Below are 16,532 nucleotides of genomic sequence, written 5' to 3'. Positions count from 1 at the left end.
CACGGTGTCCGCCCCAAACCTCACTGGAACTCTGATGCTCCTGGCTGGATGGTAGATGGTGTGAGAGTTCTAGAGAGTCTGAGTCCCATAGTCACCCAGGGAGCTGGTTAACACTTCCAGGGCCCACCCTGGGGATTCTGACTAGCAGGCTGGGAGTGGGGCACAGGAATCTGCATTTATAACACACACACACACACAATCTGCATTTATAACACACACACACACAATCCACATTTATAACACACACACAATCTGTATTTATAACACACACAATCTGCATTTATAACACACACACACAATCTGCATTTATAATAAGCCTGTCTGCAAACCAAGGTTTGGGAACCGCTCCTAAGAAAAGGATACTAACAGTTAGCCGAGGACCCCCGGGGGCATACTTGGAGAGGAGAACCATGTGCAGGGGGCATTCAAGGGCCTCCCCGAAGGAGGAAGCAGCAGGGCAGTGGGATGCAGGACGGGGACAGGAGAGAAGTCCCGCCAGGGTCCAGTGCCAGGGTGCCTGGCCTCAGTGGATCCCTCTCTCCAGCAGCTCCGGAGCACAAAGCAGACCTTGGGGTCCACCATAAGCCATGGGGCTGGACTTCTGTGCCCCCAGGCCAGCACACCCAGGCACGTGTGGCTCTCTGTAGGGCCACTGGAGCAGGCGCTGAGGCTCCAGTATGCCAGGACAAGCCTCTGGGGGTCATGGGTGCCGGCCCTCAGGAGCAAACTCCGCAGAGGCTGGACGATGGGTGCGGAGCTGGTAAAAAACACTGAAGTGTCTGGAGGGGGCGGCAGCAGTGACTGCTCCAGTCAGCTCTGTGGACCAGGCGTCTGTTGAATCGGGCTTACACTGGATGCTGCCCACAGAGCTCTCTCTAACCTGAACGGTGCTGAAGGGTGGGGCAGGGGGTGTTATCACTACAGACCCACTTCATGAGGCTTGTGACCCTTGTCCCATGCTTTGCAAGGAGCTTAACAGAGCCCCTGGTCTGGAATGAATCCTCCAGGAGGCATCAAGCATGTTCTTCTTGCTGTTATAAATGAAGATGCTGCAGCTGGAGTTGGCCAGCCTCGGTTCACCCAGCTCAGCTTCTCCCCTTCCATGTGTGGGGAGTCTAGACCCTCTTGGTGAGAGGGGTGACACTGATGGCCAGGCAAAGAAGGGCAGGAAGAGAATTCGGGTAGAGGACACAGCGTGGGCGAAGGCCTGGCAGCGGGCCTGCTGCAGGTTGCTTGGCAATGGCTTCCTGGGAACAGCTGGACATGTGGGTGGGGGATAAGGTGCCTGGAAGGCCTGAAACGCCGAGCCCAGGAGCTGCATGCAGGGCTTCCTTCCCTGGTGCTGGGAGTTGCTGCAGCTCACAGATGGATTGCATTTGAGCAGAACCACATGGCTGCAGAGGCTGGGAGGTTGAAACAAGGGGAATGTGGATACCAGCTGGGCTCTGCAGCCACCCAGACCCCAGGCAGGGGATGGGGAACCGGGCGGGGTAGGGGCGGTCACTGCAGGGAGGAGTGGGGAGGCAGGGGGAGCCTGGGGAACCGTCGGGGCTCTTATCGTGGGCACAGGCACATAAGCAGGCGTGATGGTTCCTGAAGCACATTCTACATACCAGATGCTCTGCCAAGCCCCTTTTCAAGGATGGCAAGCTCTGATCCTCAGTACAGCCTGGGGTCAGGAGTCAGTAGCCTTGTGAAATGGGTGCCATTAACCGAAATGAAGAAGTGGGGAGCCCCTTGGTCCTCCTGCCCTCTCTAGGAGGTGGCCAGGCACCCAGTGTTGTGACGAGGCTGTCGTCCTCCACTGGGCAGCTGGGGGAGGTGGGCTGGGCCTCCTCTCTGAAGGAAGCTGTTATCACCGTGTCTGGAGCTGCCTTCACAGCCGCCTGGACCAGGAGCCACGGTCTTGCCTTCTGAGTCCTGGTTAGGGGGACAGGGGGACAGAGGAAAGGAGCCTGACCACACAGCTCAGAGGCCCCGAAGCACCCTTGACTGGAGCTCCCAGCAGGAGGGGAAGAAACAAGTTCCCACTAGGTGCTCCCCTGCTGTGCTGCATGGTTTCTATAGTAACCCGATAAGCGAGCATCATGTCCCCTGTCCGACCAGGAGATGGAATGACACCCACCAGGAATGGCAGAGCTGGGGTTTACCAGCGTCCTCGATTCCAGAATTCATGCTGGTTTTTTCTTTCTCCCTCTCACTTAAAGAAATTCTTTTAATGGAAAGGAATTCATGCTTTCCCCTCTACTTTCCTTTTGAAAGTGGTTGACTTTCAAAACCACAGCAGTCACCCGGGACGTGTGAGGAGATGGAGCCACGAGGCATGGGGGGATGCAGACATGGTCTCATAGCCTTCCATTCTGGAAGCGCTCCCCAAGTCGCCCCAAAATTTATAGGACCTGGACAGGGTGGGGGTGAGTGCCAAACCCTATGGGAAAGAGAAAGCTAGCCTGTGTGAGCTAATAAGGTATTAATAATATACATGGTGCCTGGTACTTTTAATCCATGGCCAACAACCCACTAGGAGGTAATAGTAGAAGAAAATGTATTTGGCCTTAGTTAGGTTCTGGACACAGAACTCTTAAATTCTTGGAATTTCCTGAGTTGACAGGGGTGTCTCTTGTTATTCATAATGTGCCAGTTTCTGTCACACCTGCGTTATGCAAACCCATAAACAGGAGAGGCCCCTAGACAGCCTCAGGATGGGGCTGGTCACCAGGAAGACCAGTGACCAAGGCGGGGAACTTCCAGCCCCGCCCGCCCACTTCCCAGCTGATGGACACTTTGAAGTGCCGGGAAGTGCCGTGTCCAGAGAGGCATGGAGGGGAGCTCCTTGCCCCGACCTTGCCTGTGTGCTTCTTCCATCCAGCTTTTCCTGGGCTGCATCCTTACAATGAGCCAGGAAATGTAAGTGTTGCCCTGAGTTCCGTGAGCTGTTCCCCAGCAAACTGTCAAGCCTGAGGAAGGGGTCATGAGAACCCCTGACTTACAGCCTGTTGCTCAGAAGTACAGGTGACCTGGGACTGGTGTCCGAAATGGTGGGACTGAGTCCTTAGCCTATATTAAGGAGTAGTTAGTTAGTGCTAATTCCAGGCAGTTAGTGTCAGAATTAACTTGTAGGGCATCCCTTTGTTGTCCAGAAAATTGTAGGATCGTTTTAGATAACATCCCAGAGGGGATCATAAAGGCCCTCTCTGATCTGTTTCCCCATCTGTACAATAAAGGGGGGCAGGGTGTATAGGCCTCTTCTGGGGGGTCTCTGAAGCGATCCCGGGATGAACTGCCATTCAGACCAAAGGCAGCAGATAGAGCTGGCGGACTGTGTTGTTGGGGGCGCCTGTGTGCTCAACGGAAGCTGTGCGCTCACGGTTTCGGGGGGAAGCAGGAGGTAGGGTCTGTCTGTGCGCCTGCTGCACACCTTAGTGTGGAATGGCAGGACTCGGAGGGCCGGAGGGGGTGGGTCCCTTACCTTCCCCAGAATAGCTCCTGTAGAGGAAGCTGCGTGGGCTTCCCCTCCACGCGCCATCCCTCACCATGACCAAGGAAGGTCTCAGCATCTCTGGGTCCAGTGGAGACACAGGACTGGGACCCGACCGGTTGCTCCCTCAGCCTTAGGACTCCATCCTTTGGCTCCAGGGAAGTTTCCAGTCTGTGGCAATTGCAGCAGCCAGCGGGGTTGCCGGGTTCTTCCTCCGTGGGCTGTGGATTGGGAGGTGGCAGGGCTGAGACTGGACACACGGAACCCGCCCCAGACTTGACCTCCGACCCCTCGTGTCTCCGCAGAGATTTATTGCCCTTCACGCTGAGGCTGCCCCGGGCCATCCTCGAAGCCTGCAGCTCCACAGACCTCGAGATCATCTCCAATCTGGGCCTGGGTAAGTCCTCTCCGGGGTCAGAGCAGGAGACCAGGCTGTAGTAGGACCGGGGATCCCGAGGGGCCTTTCAGGCTGAGCCCAAGCTGGATCCTGAGTCCCAGCTCCCAAGGGACCACCTGCTCCCCTGCCCCAGGTGCCGAGCCCCCCAGCAGGGAGACACTCCCACTTTTCAGAGTGGCTGCTTTAACAGCTTTCAGGGGGTCTCATGCACAGCCTTGCTGGGTCTGAGGGAGCGGGGGCTGGTTAGGGCCCACACAGGCTGACCTGGCATCAGAATGTGACCTGAGAGAAGCCAAACCAAACACCAGGGTCCGTCTCAGCATGACCATGATCATTAACTGAAGGTGCCCCCCGCCCCCTTGGCCCGCTCCCTACCCAACCACGTGACTTAGCACACCCACCCTGCCACTTACCCTTCTGACCTTTTGAGGGATTTGGGGTAGGGGGAAGTAAAAGACAAGAGTGTTTCTGATCCCAGCCCTTCTACGTAATAGTAAGAAGAGCTCACACTTCCTGGGCCCTTTCCATGCGATGGGCTTCACTGAGTCAGCACTGACCTCTGACATGGCCTCACCATGCTGGCCCTTCTCTGGAAGCCCATGCTTCCCAAAGCTGGAGCCGCCAGGAAGCCAGGCTGGCCACCCCTGCAGGCCCCCATCTTAGGCAGAGGCCAGGTCACATTATGAACAAAGCAGTTAATGAGTCCTTATCAAGACTAAGCCGCTCAGGGAATATAGTCAATATTTTATAATAACTTTAATGGAGTATTATTGTCTATAAAAATTTTGAATCATGATATTGTGCACCTAAAACTAATATATTGTAAATCAACTAAATGTCAACTTTAAAAAAAAAGAAAACTCAGACTTCCCTGCTGTTCCAGTGGTTGAGAAGCCACCTGCCAATGCAGGAGGTGCAGGTTCAATCCCTGGTCTGGGAAGATTCCACGCGGTGGGAGGGAACTAAGCCCATGAAACCACAGCTACTGAGCCCATGCTCCACAAGAGAAGCCCCTGCAGTGAGAAGCCCGCACACCGAAACTAGAGAAAACCCACACATAGCAACAAAGACCCAGCACAGCCCAAAATAAATTAATTAAAAAAATTTTAAAAGGCCAAACCATACCCAGGAACCTGCACTACATATGGCTGAGCCCACTGGTACATTTTCAGCAGTGCTGGTCAAATGGAAGAAAGGTTGGTGGAGCGGGCAGGACCAAGGCATAGATGAAACTAGAGGCAGACCTGGGATCCGAGGAGATGCCCCTTGGTTCTCAGGCCCATCACTGTCCACCCCCCGGGGGGCCGCTGGACAATAGAGAAAGAGCTGCCACAAGGCGGCTCGTGGTCAAAGGCCAGGAAGTAGGAGGAGGGCAGGCCCTCGGGTTTAATGAGCAATAACCGTGCTCTGACCTCTTCACCTGCGTTGACTCATTAGATCTCCAGACAGCCCAGTACAGCAGGTTGTCATATTGTGATGCCCACTTTATGACAGAGAAAACAGACATGAGGAGTTGAGTGACGTGTCTAGGGTCATGGGATCCACGGAGGGCTGGGTGCTTAGGCTCCAGCCTCCACCCGCCAGCTCGTGGTGCCCCGTCACTCTATCCGGGTTCTCCTAGGTCTGGTTGACCCAGTTCATAAACTTTGGGGCCAGTTTGCAGTTGATGTTGGGAATAAACACTAAGCTTGGGCCTCAGACTTTATACTTGCTGGGCTCTTACTCTTCCAGAAGCTTGGGTGTGGGATAGGTGTGTGTGTGTGTGTATGCTCAGTCGTGTCTATTTGCAACTCCATGGCCTGTAGCCCTCCAGGCGCCTCTGTCCATGGGATTTCCCAGGTAAGAATACTGGAGTGGGTTGCTGTTTTCTTCTCCAGGGGATCTTCCCAGCCCAGGGCTCGAACCCACATCTCCTGCGTTGGCAGGTGGATGCTTTACTGCTGAGCCACCTGGGAAGTCCATGGGATGGGTGAGCGTCTGGTAACTCATACAGTCCAAACGACACCCCTCCCGAGGGCTAAAACGGCAGAGGTGACACTTGCCCTGCACTCTCTTGGCGCTGTCTTGGGTAATCCTTGCAGTCCCATTTTAAAGATAGAAAATCAAGTCTTAGCACGGCCAGGAAACTTGTCCAAGATGCTCCAGGCAGCGAGGAGCACGGCTGGGAAGTACACCGAGAGCTTTCTGACTCCCAGCACAGCTCTCCGCTGCCCCTTGGCTGTACCTCGTGAGCGTCTCAGTTGTTTGTGCAATGAGCAGTTGCTGGCTGACTTTGAGGTCAAGTTCAAGGGCAAGTGAGATCATGCACTCCATCTGGGAGGCTTACCACCGAAAGGAGGGTTGGTTTGCAGCCTCACTGCAGGTGGGTTGAGGCAGGTGCCCCTGGGATCCAGTGCCCCAGGGACCCCCAGGTTTCTCTCACCTGGGGATGGATGTGGAAGACAAGCTGCTCCTGTAGGGAGAACCATATTCCTTTCTGGAATCGACAAGCCCTTCTATCCGGGCAAGCTTGACCTCTTGGGCAGGTTGAGGACGTGAGCGGGGAGGGGCCTCTGAGAAGCAGCTGGCAGTTCAGGTCGTGTGTCAGCTTCCGCTTCCTTGAGAAGTGGATTTAAATGAAACCTGAGGACATTGCAGCTTAGGAACCAGAGGGTTCTGATCAGGCCTGGTGTCCCCAAGGGCTGAAGCACGGAAGTGAGGCTCACCAGGATAAGTTTTTCCTGGAGCCGAGGAAGGGCTAATTTTTCTGTTCATCCCCAGAAAGGATAGAGACCCAGAGCTGAAAGGGCACGTCCCATCAGAGACCAGAAGCCTTGGCTCTGAGATGTGCAGACTGCCCCGGCCTTCAGCTGCAGCAGCGGTGACGAATAAGCAAAGATAAGGGCCGGACGCCCCAGGCACGGTGCCCAGCGCATCACACATTCTAAGCAAGGCACTCTGTGGCAAAGAAGTGAAACCAACTCAAAATAGCTTAAGATAAAAGGGGATTTAGTAAAAGGAGGCCAGGGAATCTCCGTGATAGGAGCAGAGGGTCCACCCAGCTTTGCAGGCAGCGGATGCTCTTCTCCGCACACAGCTCAGCCTCCTTAACCCCTGGTTCCCGCTCCCAACTCCTCCATCCGTGGGGCTCTGACATCTGCCCCCACATACCGATCTGATGACCTTGTCGTTGGAATACGTTTATGAGGCATTTGTGCTTTCTGTAACTAGTATCAGCAATGTTTCTTTTTCTGGCACTCTACTCACTTTTTACAAAATGAATCGAGTGTCATAAATATCCAGATCATTGCACAAGCCTGCTGTTCAGACAGAGATGATGGTGCTGAAATAGGGTTATTGACTCACAAGCTCAGTACCATGTGATTGCCCAAAATGTTTGCTCCTGAGCTGATATAGGAAAGTCTGAGCCTGGCCTTGGAAAAGCCAGCATTCAAAAGGGTTCTGTAGGTAGAAGCTTGGGACCACAGAATTAACACAGGGAGCAGTTCACTAAACTGCGTGCAGTTAATTCTTCTCAGTACAAAAGGAATCTAGAGAAAGCAAGTTAGACTTGCAGAGGTTCTCAGACATGTTCGCAGTGAGTATATGTTTTATATTTCTAAAATATGTTTAAAAAGAGAATATGTGCTATAACTCTTCCAAGTTGGCCTGTAACTTGCTTTTGCCTTTATGTTATACAATGAGAACTTTCCTAGTTGTCAAAAATTCATTGGAAAGTCCAGTTTGAATGATTGTCTTAACAGCCCACCTTTGGGATATCACAGAAACATTCTCCCACTGATCTCAGACTTTCTAGCAGTTTCCATGGCATCTGGAACACTTGGCTGCCTTTATTCATGCCCTCTTCATTCTGCCAGTAGCCTGGGGTTTCTCAAGTGTGAAACCTTTGTCACACTTGTCCTCAGGGTCTAGAGCCCAGCACCTGGCCTGGCCAAGGCCCTCTGAGGACTATAGGTGTGGACGCCTGGCAGGAGGCATCTCCAGTTGAGACACAGGAGGCCACAGGGCCAGCAGGACGTCGGCCACAGTCTGGGGGCGGCACACAGGAGGAGAGGGCTCGGGCCCTTAGGGGAACTGCGGCCCCTGAGCCGAGGTTGGCCCGGTGCCGCTAGGCGCAGACGCCCACGGCCGCAACCAACCACTATGATTGCACGACAGCCTTCCGCTTCTCCCCTGGCCTTGGCATTCTGCAGAGAAAGTTACCTACTTCCTTTTTTCAAAAAAAAAAAGCATGAAGACTTGAGTTCCCTAATAGGCCCCCAGACCCCAGGGTGTAGCTCCTTGGATCCCAGCTCTCCCACCTCTCAGAGCGGCCTTGGCTTTGAGGCCTCTGCCCTGCGGGGTGTAACCACCAGGCCTATCTTAGGGGCAGGGGAGCAGGTCCCAGTCACCCAGCCCCTGGACATATTTCCCTGAACCCCACGTCTCTTGCACTTGTGTAGAAATGCAGATCTGAGTGGTGGAAAGTGTGTTCTTTTTTCCTTTGTGATGCCCGCCCTGCCGCCCACCTGCCGCCCACCCCCACGCCACCCCTGCCCCCCGCCACTGCTGTCCTGAGGTGGGTGGTCTGGCTGGTGGTCCATTACTTACAGAGCTCTTTGCTCTCCTTTTTGCCTTTCACCTCTCATTTTCTCACTTCTTTACTCCTTGTCTTTAGACACCTTCCCAGGCCCAGGCTGAAACCAGAGGACAGTCCTAGGGTTGGTCTGCCTCATCAGTGTGCACCAGGGCAGGGGAGCCAGGGGAGTGTAGGTGTGGCCTGAAAGTGTCAGGAAAGCTCCACCAAACTGGTGACATTTGACTTGGGTCTTGAAGGTTGAGTAGGAAGGAGTTTGCCAGGTGGAGAGGGTAGGAAAAACATTCGAAGCAGAGGGAACATTAGCCAAGACCCAAAGGTGGAATTGCCCATGGCGTGTTCAGGAAGGAGTGAGCAGCAGAGAGACTGGGGTGGAGATTCAGTAGGTGAAGGTGTAGAGGGTCGGATCCCACAGGGGATGAATGCCAGGCTAAAGGCTCGAAAGTGATTCTGAACAAATAGCAATCAAGGGTCTACGATATGCCCAGTATAGAGCCACGAGGAGTAGAATTGGAGGCAGAGTGGGGACACGGAGGCAGGCTATGGCCATGATCTGGGTGAGCAGTAATGGGCATGTCCAGGCACAGGTGGGCAGTTCTGTTGATGGCCTGCCCTGTGACTTGTACCTTCTCCCGAAGGGTCTTTCAGGAACTTGGAGATGAGCCTTGGGAGCCTCAGCTCACCTATGGGGCTGCTGCCCAGTCCCTTCATCAGACTGGCTGCCTGCTTGCTTCTTGCTAGGAAGCCTTCCAAGAATACTGTGCAAAGTACCCAGGAGAATGGACAGGTCACGGAGGGGTCAGTAGCTGCCCAAGAAAGCAAAGCACAAGGCACAGGCGGCCATGAGAAACAGCTCTCCCCCCGACCCCTGTAGATGATGGGAGAGCTTGAAGACACACCCTCCCATGCCGGGCCCCCTGTGTCCTCAGGGAGTGACTGGCAGGGGCGCACATTGGAAAGTCACATGAAAGTTTGTCATCTTTGATACAGTGTAGACATCTGGCCGAAGCACTTCTAAACATGGAGTCTCTGCCCGCTAAGGGGCTGCACCATGAGCCCTGCTCTGCTCCTCTGCGATGGCCCCACCCCAGAGGGATGCACATGGCGCTCTCTCAGCTTCTCAGCAGCCCTGCTGTCCTTGAATTACATATCACTCACCTTGATCGGGTTTCTGACCTCCTTGGCCAGCAAGCTGGTGAACACCTACACCCCTGAGAGTGCCTATCCCTTGGGATGAACACACACACACACACACACACACACACACACACACACACAGCTGCCCTCGGTTCCCTGGGTTCCCTACTCCTCGGCTGTCTTGCAATGTCTCCTTTCTTCCAGTGTTGAGAATCTGTTGTGTTCTTACCCCGACCCTGGCTCTGGGGTATACGCCACCTCGCCCCTCACTCAGGCCAGGAGAGCAATAGGGATGGGAAGTGTCACAAGTTCTATGAAGGGCGGCCACGCATGTAACACATCAGCCCAGCACCCGGCCTTCAGAACTAGTGCGACCTAGTTCAAACCCCAGCTCCTTCATTCCCCGACCTGGTGACCTTTCGTCTCTCTGGGTCTCTTGTCTTCATTTGTCACATGGGGACAACCTGAGGACTTACACCCGAGGCCTGTGGTCAGAGACCCTGAGACAGTAGAGCAAGCAGCCCACACACCCAGGATCCAGCACATGTTTGTTCCTGGTATTGTCTTTGATGCTATTTTTGGTAATTTTCTTACTGATGACTCCTTCCCGGAGGTAAAGAGCCTTGGGTGAGAGACTGGAGGCCTGGCCTCATTAACAAGGAATTGGCACTATCGATCTCTAAAATTAATAGCTTGGACAAGACCTGGGTTCCCTACTCCTCTTCAGCAGAAGGGACTGCTTGAATGAGTTCGCAGTGACCTGCCAGCCCTCTGACCTTGTTCTCAAAACGTGCCCCTGGGGCCCTTCTTGGAGCATCCCAGGCTTTCATCAGGTTCTCCAGAGGGCTTGGTACCGAAAGGTCGGGACCTCCTGTGATCTCGTCAACCCCCGACTTGAACATCCCATGCCCCTTACCCAGAACAAGCCTGGCTCTGACCATCAGTACCTGGAGAGGGAAAGGCCTGCTCTGGTGGCCTCAGCCATGGGCTGAGTCAAGAGAAAGGCGTGTGCTGGGGGCTCAGCAGTGCAGGAGCTCAAGCTCTCCAAGCTGAGGGCAAGAGGGCATTTTCCTGCTTTAGCAGCTAGATTGACCAGAGGTGGCATCATTTTGCAGTGGGCAGGCGTTCCCCACCTTGGATGGTCAGGTCTGAGCTCACTGGCCACCATCCATAATTCATTATTCCTGCTGTGACAACTGCAGTGGCCAAAAACAGGCCCAAAGTCCCTTCTCTGTTGGGACCCCATTCTAGATCGAGGCCTAGGAAGGTCTGGAGACTTGCCTTAGAACCCCCGACTGGTCAGCAACGGAAGCTCTGGGCTTCGTCGACTCCATGTCCACACGTCCCTGCGCCCCAGGTCATGGGTGCCCCTCGGGCAGCTCTCACATGCCAGGGGACAGGACCGAGGTGCTGAGCCTGTCGCCAGCACCGTCCTGGCCCCACCCCGGCACTGGCACGGCAGGGGAGGACGGCGTGGGGCTTCCCCTCCCAAGGCAGGAAGTGGTGGGAGAGGTTTAAAACAGTCCAGGAGGGGAAAACAACTTTCAAGAGGGTGAAGCAAACACCTCGCCGCCGGGCCCTCCCTCGGCCCTGCCCCCACGCTGCCCGCAAGCACCACCGGGTCTGGTCCATGCAGGGGCCCGGCTTCGGGGACTGACCGCCTCTCCCTCTCTCCTCTCCGACAGGCTTCTGGGACTCCTCACTGAACCCCCGGCGAGGAGGTGGGAGTCCAGCGGAAGCCCCAAGAGACCCAGCCCCCGGAGCGACCCCCGCCTCCAGCCTCAAGTCCACCGCCCATCCCGAAAACTGCTCGTGTGAAATCGAGCTGTCCATAGGAAACGGCCGCCTGTGGTTTGTGAATCCGATCTTCATCGAGGACTGTGACCGTGCCCCGCCGGCCGACCAGCCCCCCGCTGGAAGCTGCCCCTCGCGCCCGGCGCCCCCCACCCCTGACGCTACCTCACCCACCTCCAGGTGGGCTCCCCGCCGCCCTGCGCCCCCTCCCCCGCCACTCCCCCTGCACCCCCCGGGCTTCAGCCGGCCTCCTCCTGCTGCTCCTACCCCTCCGGCCAGTCCATCGCCCAGTTCTCCCCCGGCGGCGGCTCCCCCGCCTCCAGAGGCTCTTCCGCCCTCACCCCCAGCATCTGCCCCCCACTTGGCACCCCATGCCCCAGGCCCTCCGGGGCTTCCAAGCCAGCCACCCATGACAGCCTGTGAGAGGCTCCCACGCCCCCTCGCAGGCCTTGACCCCCTCAGGGAGGAAGAGATGAAGCCAGGGGCAGCCGCCAGCCCCTTGAAAACCCCCGCCCCGCCAGTGCCCACGAAGAAGAGCCTCCCCGCGGTTCCCCCCAGACGCCGCATCTCGGAGAAGGTCTCCCTGGAAGACCAGAGCGCAGGGAAGCCGGACAGGGGGGCGGCCGCAGAGGGGGACCCGGGGGGTCCTTCCAGGGCATCCCCGCTCCGCCTGCCTCCCCTGCGGACCTCAGACACCCCCGGGGACAGGCCTCAGAGAACCACAGAGCCAGGCCAGGAAGCATCAGCCCAAGCCAGCAACCCGGGCAGCGCGCCAGAGCCTCTGAGGAAGATCCGACAAGCCCCAGTCCCGCCCCCCAGGAAGAAACGGGTCTCCCGGCAGCTGGCCTCTGTCCTCCCAACTCCCCAGGAGACGGCCGAGCTCTCCGCAGCAGGAGAGGCCCCCGAGAAGCCCACGCCTGGTCCCCTGCCGGGAGAGATCCAAGGTCCTGCCTCCCCCGCTGGGGGTAATCAGAGCCCGCATGCCCCAGCAGGGGCCCGACCCCAGAGCGCTCCAGAGTTCAAGGGCTCCCTGGCCTCCCTCTCGGACAGCTTGGGCGTGCCTGCCTCGGCCGCTGACCAGGACTCGTACTCGACCAGCAGCACGGAGGAGGAGCTGGAGCAGTTCAGCAGCCCCGGCATGAAGAAGAAGCCGTCCATGATCCTGGGCAAGGCGCGCCACCGGCTGAGCTTCGTGAGCTTCAGCAATGTCTTCAACGCCTTCCTGTCCAACAACCGCAAGCTGTACAAGAAGGTGGTGGAGCTGGCCCAGGACAAGGGCTCGTACTTCGGCAACCTAGTGCAGGACTACAAAGTGTACAGCCTGGAGATGATGTCCCAGCAGACCTCCAGCACCGAAATGCTGCAGGAAATCCGCACCATGATGACCCAGCTCAAGAGCTACCTGCTGCAGAGTACCGAGCTCAAGGCGCTAGTGGACCCTGCCCTGCACACCGAGGAGGAGCTAGGTCGGTCCGGGCAGGGCTTGGGAGCGGGCGGGGGCCAGGGATGATCCCAGACAGTCCGCCCTTTCCGTGAATAACCGCTCTACTGTTCTGCCTCTCCCTTCGGAATTCGGCCCACGGACCCAGATAGATTGGCCCAGCCCCCACCTTCAGGATGCTCCTGGTTTCATTAGGGAGACGAGTCGCTAGGAGCGATTAGTGGCATAAGAAGCAGTAACATGTGAGGCTATTGAGGGCCAGAGGCCGTCTCCGCAGGAGACCTGGTGGCTTCAGAGATAAGGGACCTGAGAGGGCACCTCTTGTTTTGCAGATGAGGGGAAAAGCCCTGGAAGGGGAAGGCTCTTGGCCAAGGTCACACAGGAGCCAGGAGCAGTGGGGAAGCTGACCGCAGGTCTCTGCCTCTGAGTCACCACACCTCCAGCGGCAGAGGCTCTGAGGACTTGGAGGGACAGACAGCAGTGGGGTGAGAGAGGCAAGGGCAGCTATGCGTTCTCCTGTTGGCGAGGCTGGAGAAGCAAAGGAGAAGAGGTTGGCTGTAGGATGAGGACCGAGACAGCCAGAACCCGCCCCAAGCCCAGACATGGGCCAACTCTAAGCATGCATAGCAGGGACTGACCTCTGCTGAGACTCAGTCATGAGAACAGAGGCTCCTCCCTCACTCCCAGAGATAAGGCAGCTTAGGTGTCTCTCTACAGGGACAGGACTTGGGACCTCTGCTACCAGGGCCAATAGCCGAGACCACCCCCACCACCCTACCCCAGAAATTGAGTAGAGCCAAAAAGACTTCCCAAGAATATTTCACTATTGTCAATCAAAGCTGAGCATTGCCTTGGTATCAAGTTGACCTGGGTTCAAATCCTTGCTCAGCCCCCAACTAACTGTGACCTGCACCAGCAGAGCCTAAGTTGATCCATCTTTTGAGTAAGAATTATGACATGTATGTTGCAGAATGCTGTGAGATCAGAGATGAGTAGTTCTCACTCTACTAGCTGATCAGGATGCCTCTTGGATAAGATAGCGTTTGAACAGAGGAGGAATAAGCCATGCAAATAGCCATGTGCATTCCTCCAGGCAAAGGGAATAGCAGGTGCAAAGACCCTGAGGTAGATGCAAACCTGGCAGGTTGGCAGAATAGCAGGAGGGCCGGGGTGGCTGGAGCAGCCTGAACACAGGGAGCAGGCAAGGTAATGAGTGAGAGGGTCACAGGGTTAGAGCACAGAGGGGCTTGTGGGCCATGGAAAGACTTTGGCCTCTTTTGTGCATGAAAAAAAGAGAGAAAGTGAAGTCGTGTCCGACTCTTTGCAAGCCCGTGGACTGTAGCCTGCCAGGCTCCTCCGTCCATGGGATTCTCCAGGCAAGAATACTGGAGTGGGTTGCCATTTGCTTCTCCAGGGGATCTTCCTGACCCAGGGATCGAACCTGGGTCTCCCGCATTGCAGGCAGATGCTGTAACCTCTGAGCCACCAGGGATTGGGGCAATTACAGGGTTCTGAGCCCTGGAATATCTTGATCAAACATAGCATAGCACGATTATGCTGGTTGCTCCGTTGCTATTGCTGCTGTTAAGTCGCGTCAGTCGTGTCCAACTCTGTGCAACCCCATAGACGGCAGCCTACCAGGCTCCGCCATCCCTGGTATTCTCCAGGCAAGAACATTGGAGTGGGTTGCCATTGCCTTCTCTGTTGCTATGTTGAGTAAAGGACTAAAAGAAGCCAGGGCAAGAGACTATTAACGTAAGTCGGGTAAGAGATAATGACGGCCCAGGTCCAGGTGGTAGCCATGCAAATGATGAGAAATCAGGTTTGGGCTATACTGTATTTTTGAGACTAGAGGCAAATGGATCTCGTAATTGAAAAATACATATTAAGAATAACTCTACTGGGACTTCTTTGGCAGTCCAGGGGTTAAGACTCAATGCTTCCACTGCAGGGGGGCACAGGTTTGATTTGTGGTTGGAAAATAAAGATCCCAACCTTGTGGTACAGCCAAATAGTAATAATAATTATATATACATATATATAATTTTTAAAAAAGAGTAACTCAGTTTTTAAATGTCAAACATTTACTACATTTGACATTTGACACTTTTTAAATGTCAAACATTTACTGGGCCCTCAGGCCCTCCAGGTACAGTTGCACAGGTTGTAGACTGCACAACTCCCATGTGAATAGGACCCTCTCAGATTGTATACGAATAGGCAGCCCTATGAGAGTTAAATCTGTGCCAAGCTCTGAAAAGTATTAGGATACCACGTATGGGTCCCAGAGGGCTCCTGTGCCCTTAGCATTGTGCCTTTCTGTTGAATGTACTACACAGTCTCACCTGGCAGAACTGTGGGCCGAACCTGCCAGGGCTGTGAGTGTGTCCTTCCAGGGACCAGGGATGGGGAAGCCACACTGTTGGGCAACAAGACCTGGGGGCGGGATCCCTGCCGCTGGTTTCCTCACCCCACCCTCTGGCTCTCACTCACCTATAGAAGCCATTGTGGAGTCTGCCTTGTACAAGTGTGTCCTGAAGCCCCTGAAGGAAGCCATCTACTCATGCCTGCATGAGATCCACAGCAAGGACAGCTCACTGCAGCAGCTCAAGGATAACCAGCTGGTTATCCTGGCCACCACTACCACCGACCTGGGCGTGACCACCAGCGTGCCAGAGGTGCCCGTCATGGAGAAGATCCTGCAGAAGTTCGCCAGCATGCACAAGGCCTACTCGCCCGAGAAGAAGATCTCCATCCTGCTCAAGACCTGTAAACTCATCTACGACTCCATGGCCCTCGGCAACCCAGGTAGGTGGGCAGCCGGGAGGGGCCCTGGGCTGCGAGTTCTCTCTGGGTCCCTGGACGAGCGATGCTGTGTGTGGCTGTGACCCCTTCCCCTCAAGAACTCCAGAGCCATTGAGAGGCACGGGAGAAGCTGTCCCAGATTCAGAGATCTGTTAGGGTGGGAGTAGTGGAACTCTTGGGCACGTCCTGTGCTCCCTGGGGGCTGGGAGGAGACCCGTGATTGGCAGCCACACTGGAAGCAGGCAAGGAATCCAGCTCACACTGTGCCTCTGTATGAATTAGGAAAAGGCACTATCTTTGTTTCCTAGGGCTGCCGTGACAGAGTTCCACAGACTAGTGTCTTAAACAACAGAAATGTGTTGGCCCACAGTTCTGGCGACTGGCATTTTTGATATCAAGGTATCAGCAGGGCCCTACTCCCTCTAAAGGCTGTAGGGAAGGGTGTGTTCCAAGCCTCTCCTCTAGCTTCTGGGAATTCTTGGCTTATGGCAGCATCACTCCAGCCTTTGCATGGTGTGTTATCTGTGCGTGTATCTCTGTCCAGATTTCCCCTTTTTATAAAGATGTCAGTCATACTGGATTAGGGGCCCACCCTCCTCCCGGATGACCTCATCTTAACTAATTATATCTGCAAAGACCTAATGTCCAAATAAGGTCCCCTGCACCGAGGCCTAGGTCTGCAACATACGGATTTGAAAGAACACAGTTCAGCCCTTAAGGGCCACAGAAATCAGTTACAGAAGTCAGTTGGGCATTTACCCTGATCTGGTCAGGTGTACCTGAGCTTGGTTGGGCTGGCTTGAGGGTCTGTGTGAGGGGTCACTTGGAGGCTGGCTGGGCTAAGATGGTCCTGCTTATAGGTTGGGTGGTTGATTGGTTGTTGACTGGTCTGAAAAGGGGGTGA

The 16,532-nt window shown here is 55.4% G+C and overlaps 1 protein-coding gene across 1 annotated transcript in view; it reads left to right on the top strand.

Annotated features, from left to right (window-relative positions):
- Positions 1 to 16,532, top strand: part of RIN3 (Ras and Rab interactor 3) — a 136,251-nt gene that overhangs the window by 96,740 nt on the left and 22,979 nt on the right. Inside the window, exons 5-7 of the mRNA XM_086363179.1 lie at positions 3,784 to 3,875; positions 11,274 to 12,848; positions 15,323 to 15,631. Of these exons, the coding sequence (XP_086219305.1) occupies positions 3,784 to 3,875; positions 11,274 to 12,848; positions 15,323 to 15,631 (1,976 nt within the window). The remainder of the gene's footprint in view (positions 1 to 3,783; positions 3,876 to 11,273; positions 12,849 to 15,322; positions 15,632 to 16,532) is intronic.

The sequence above is a fragment of the Bos grunniens genome, chromosome 21, assembly GCF_055505025.1.
Source record: "Bos grunniens cultivar Pamir isolate PY7600 chromosome 21, Bosgru_T2T1.0, whole genome shotgun sequence".
Lineage (NCBI taxonomy): Eukaryota > Metazoa > Chordata > Mammalia > Artiodactyla > Bovidae > Bos > Bos grunniens.
The sequence above is the reverse complement of the archived record's forward strand: the minus strand, read 5'-3'. Positions and strand labels throughout refer to the sequence as shown.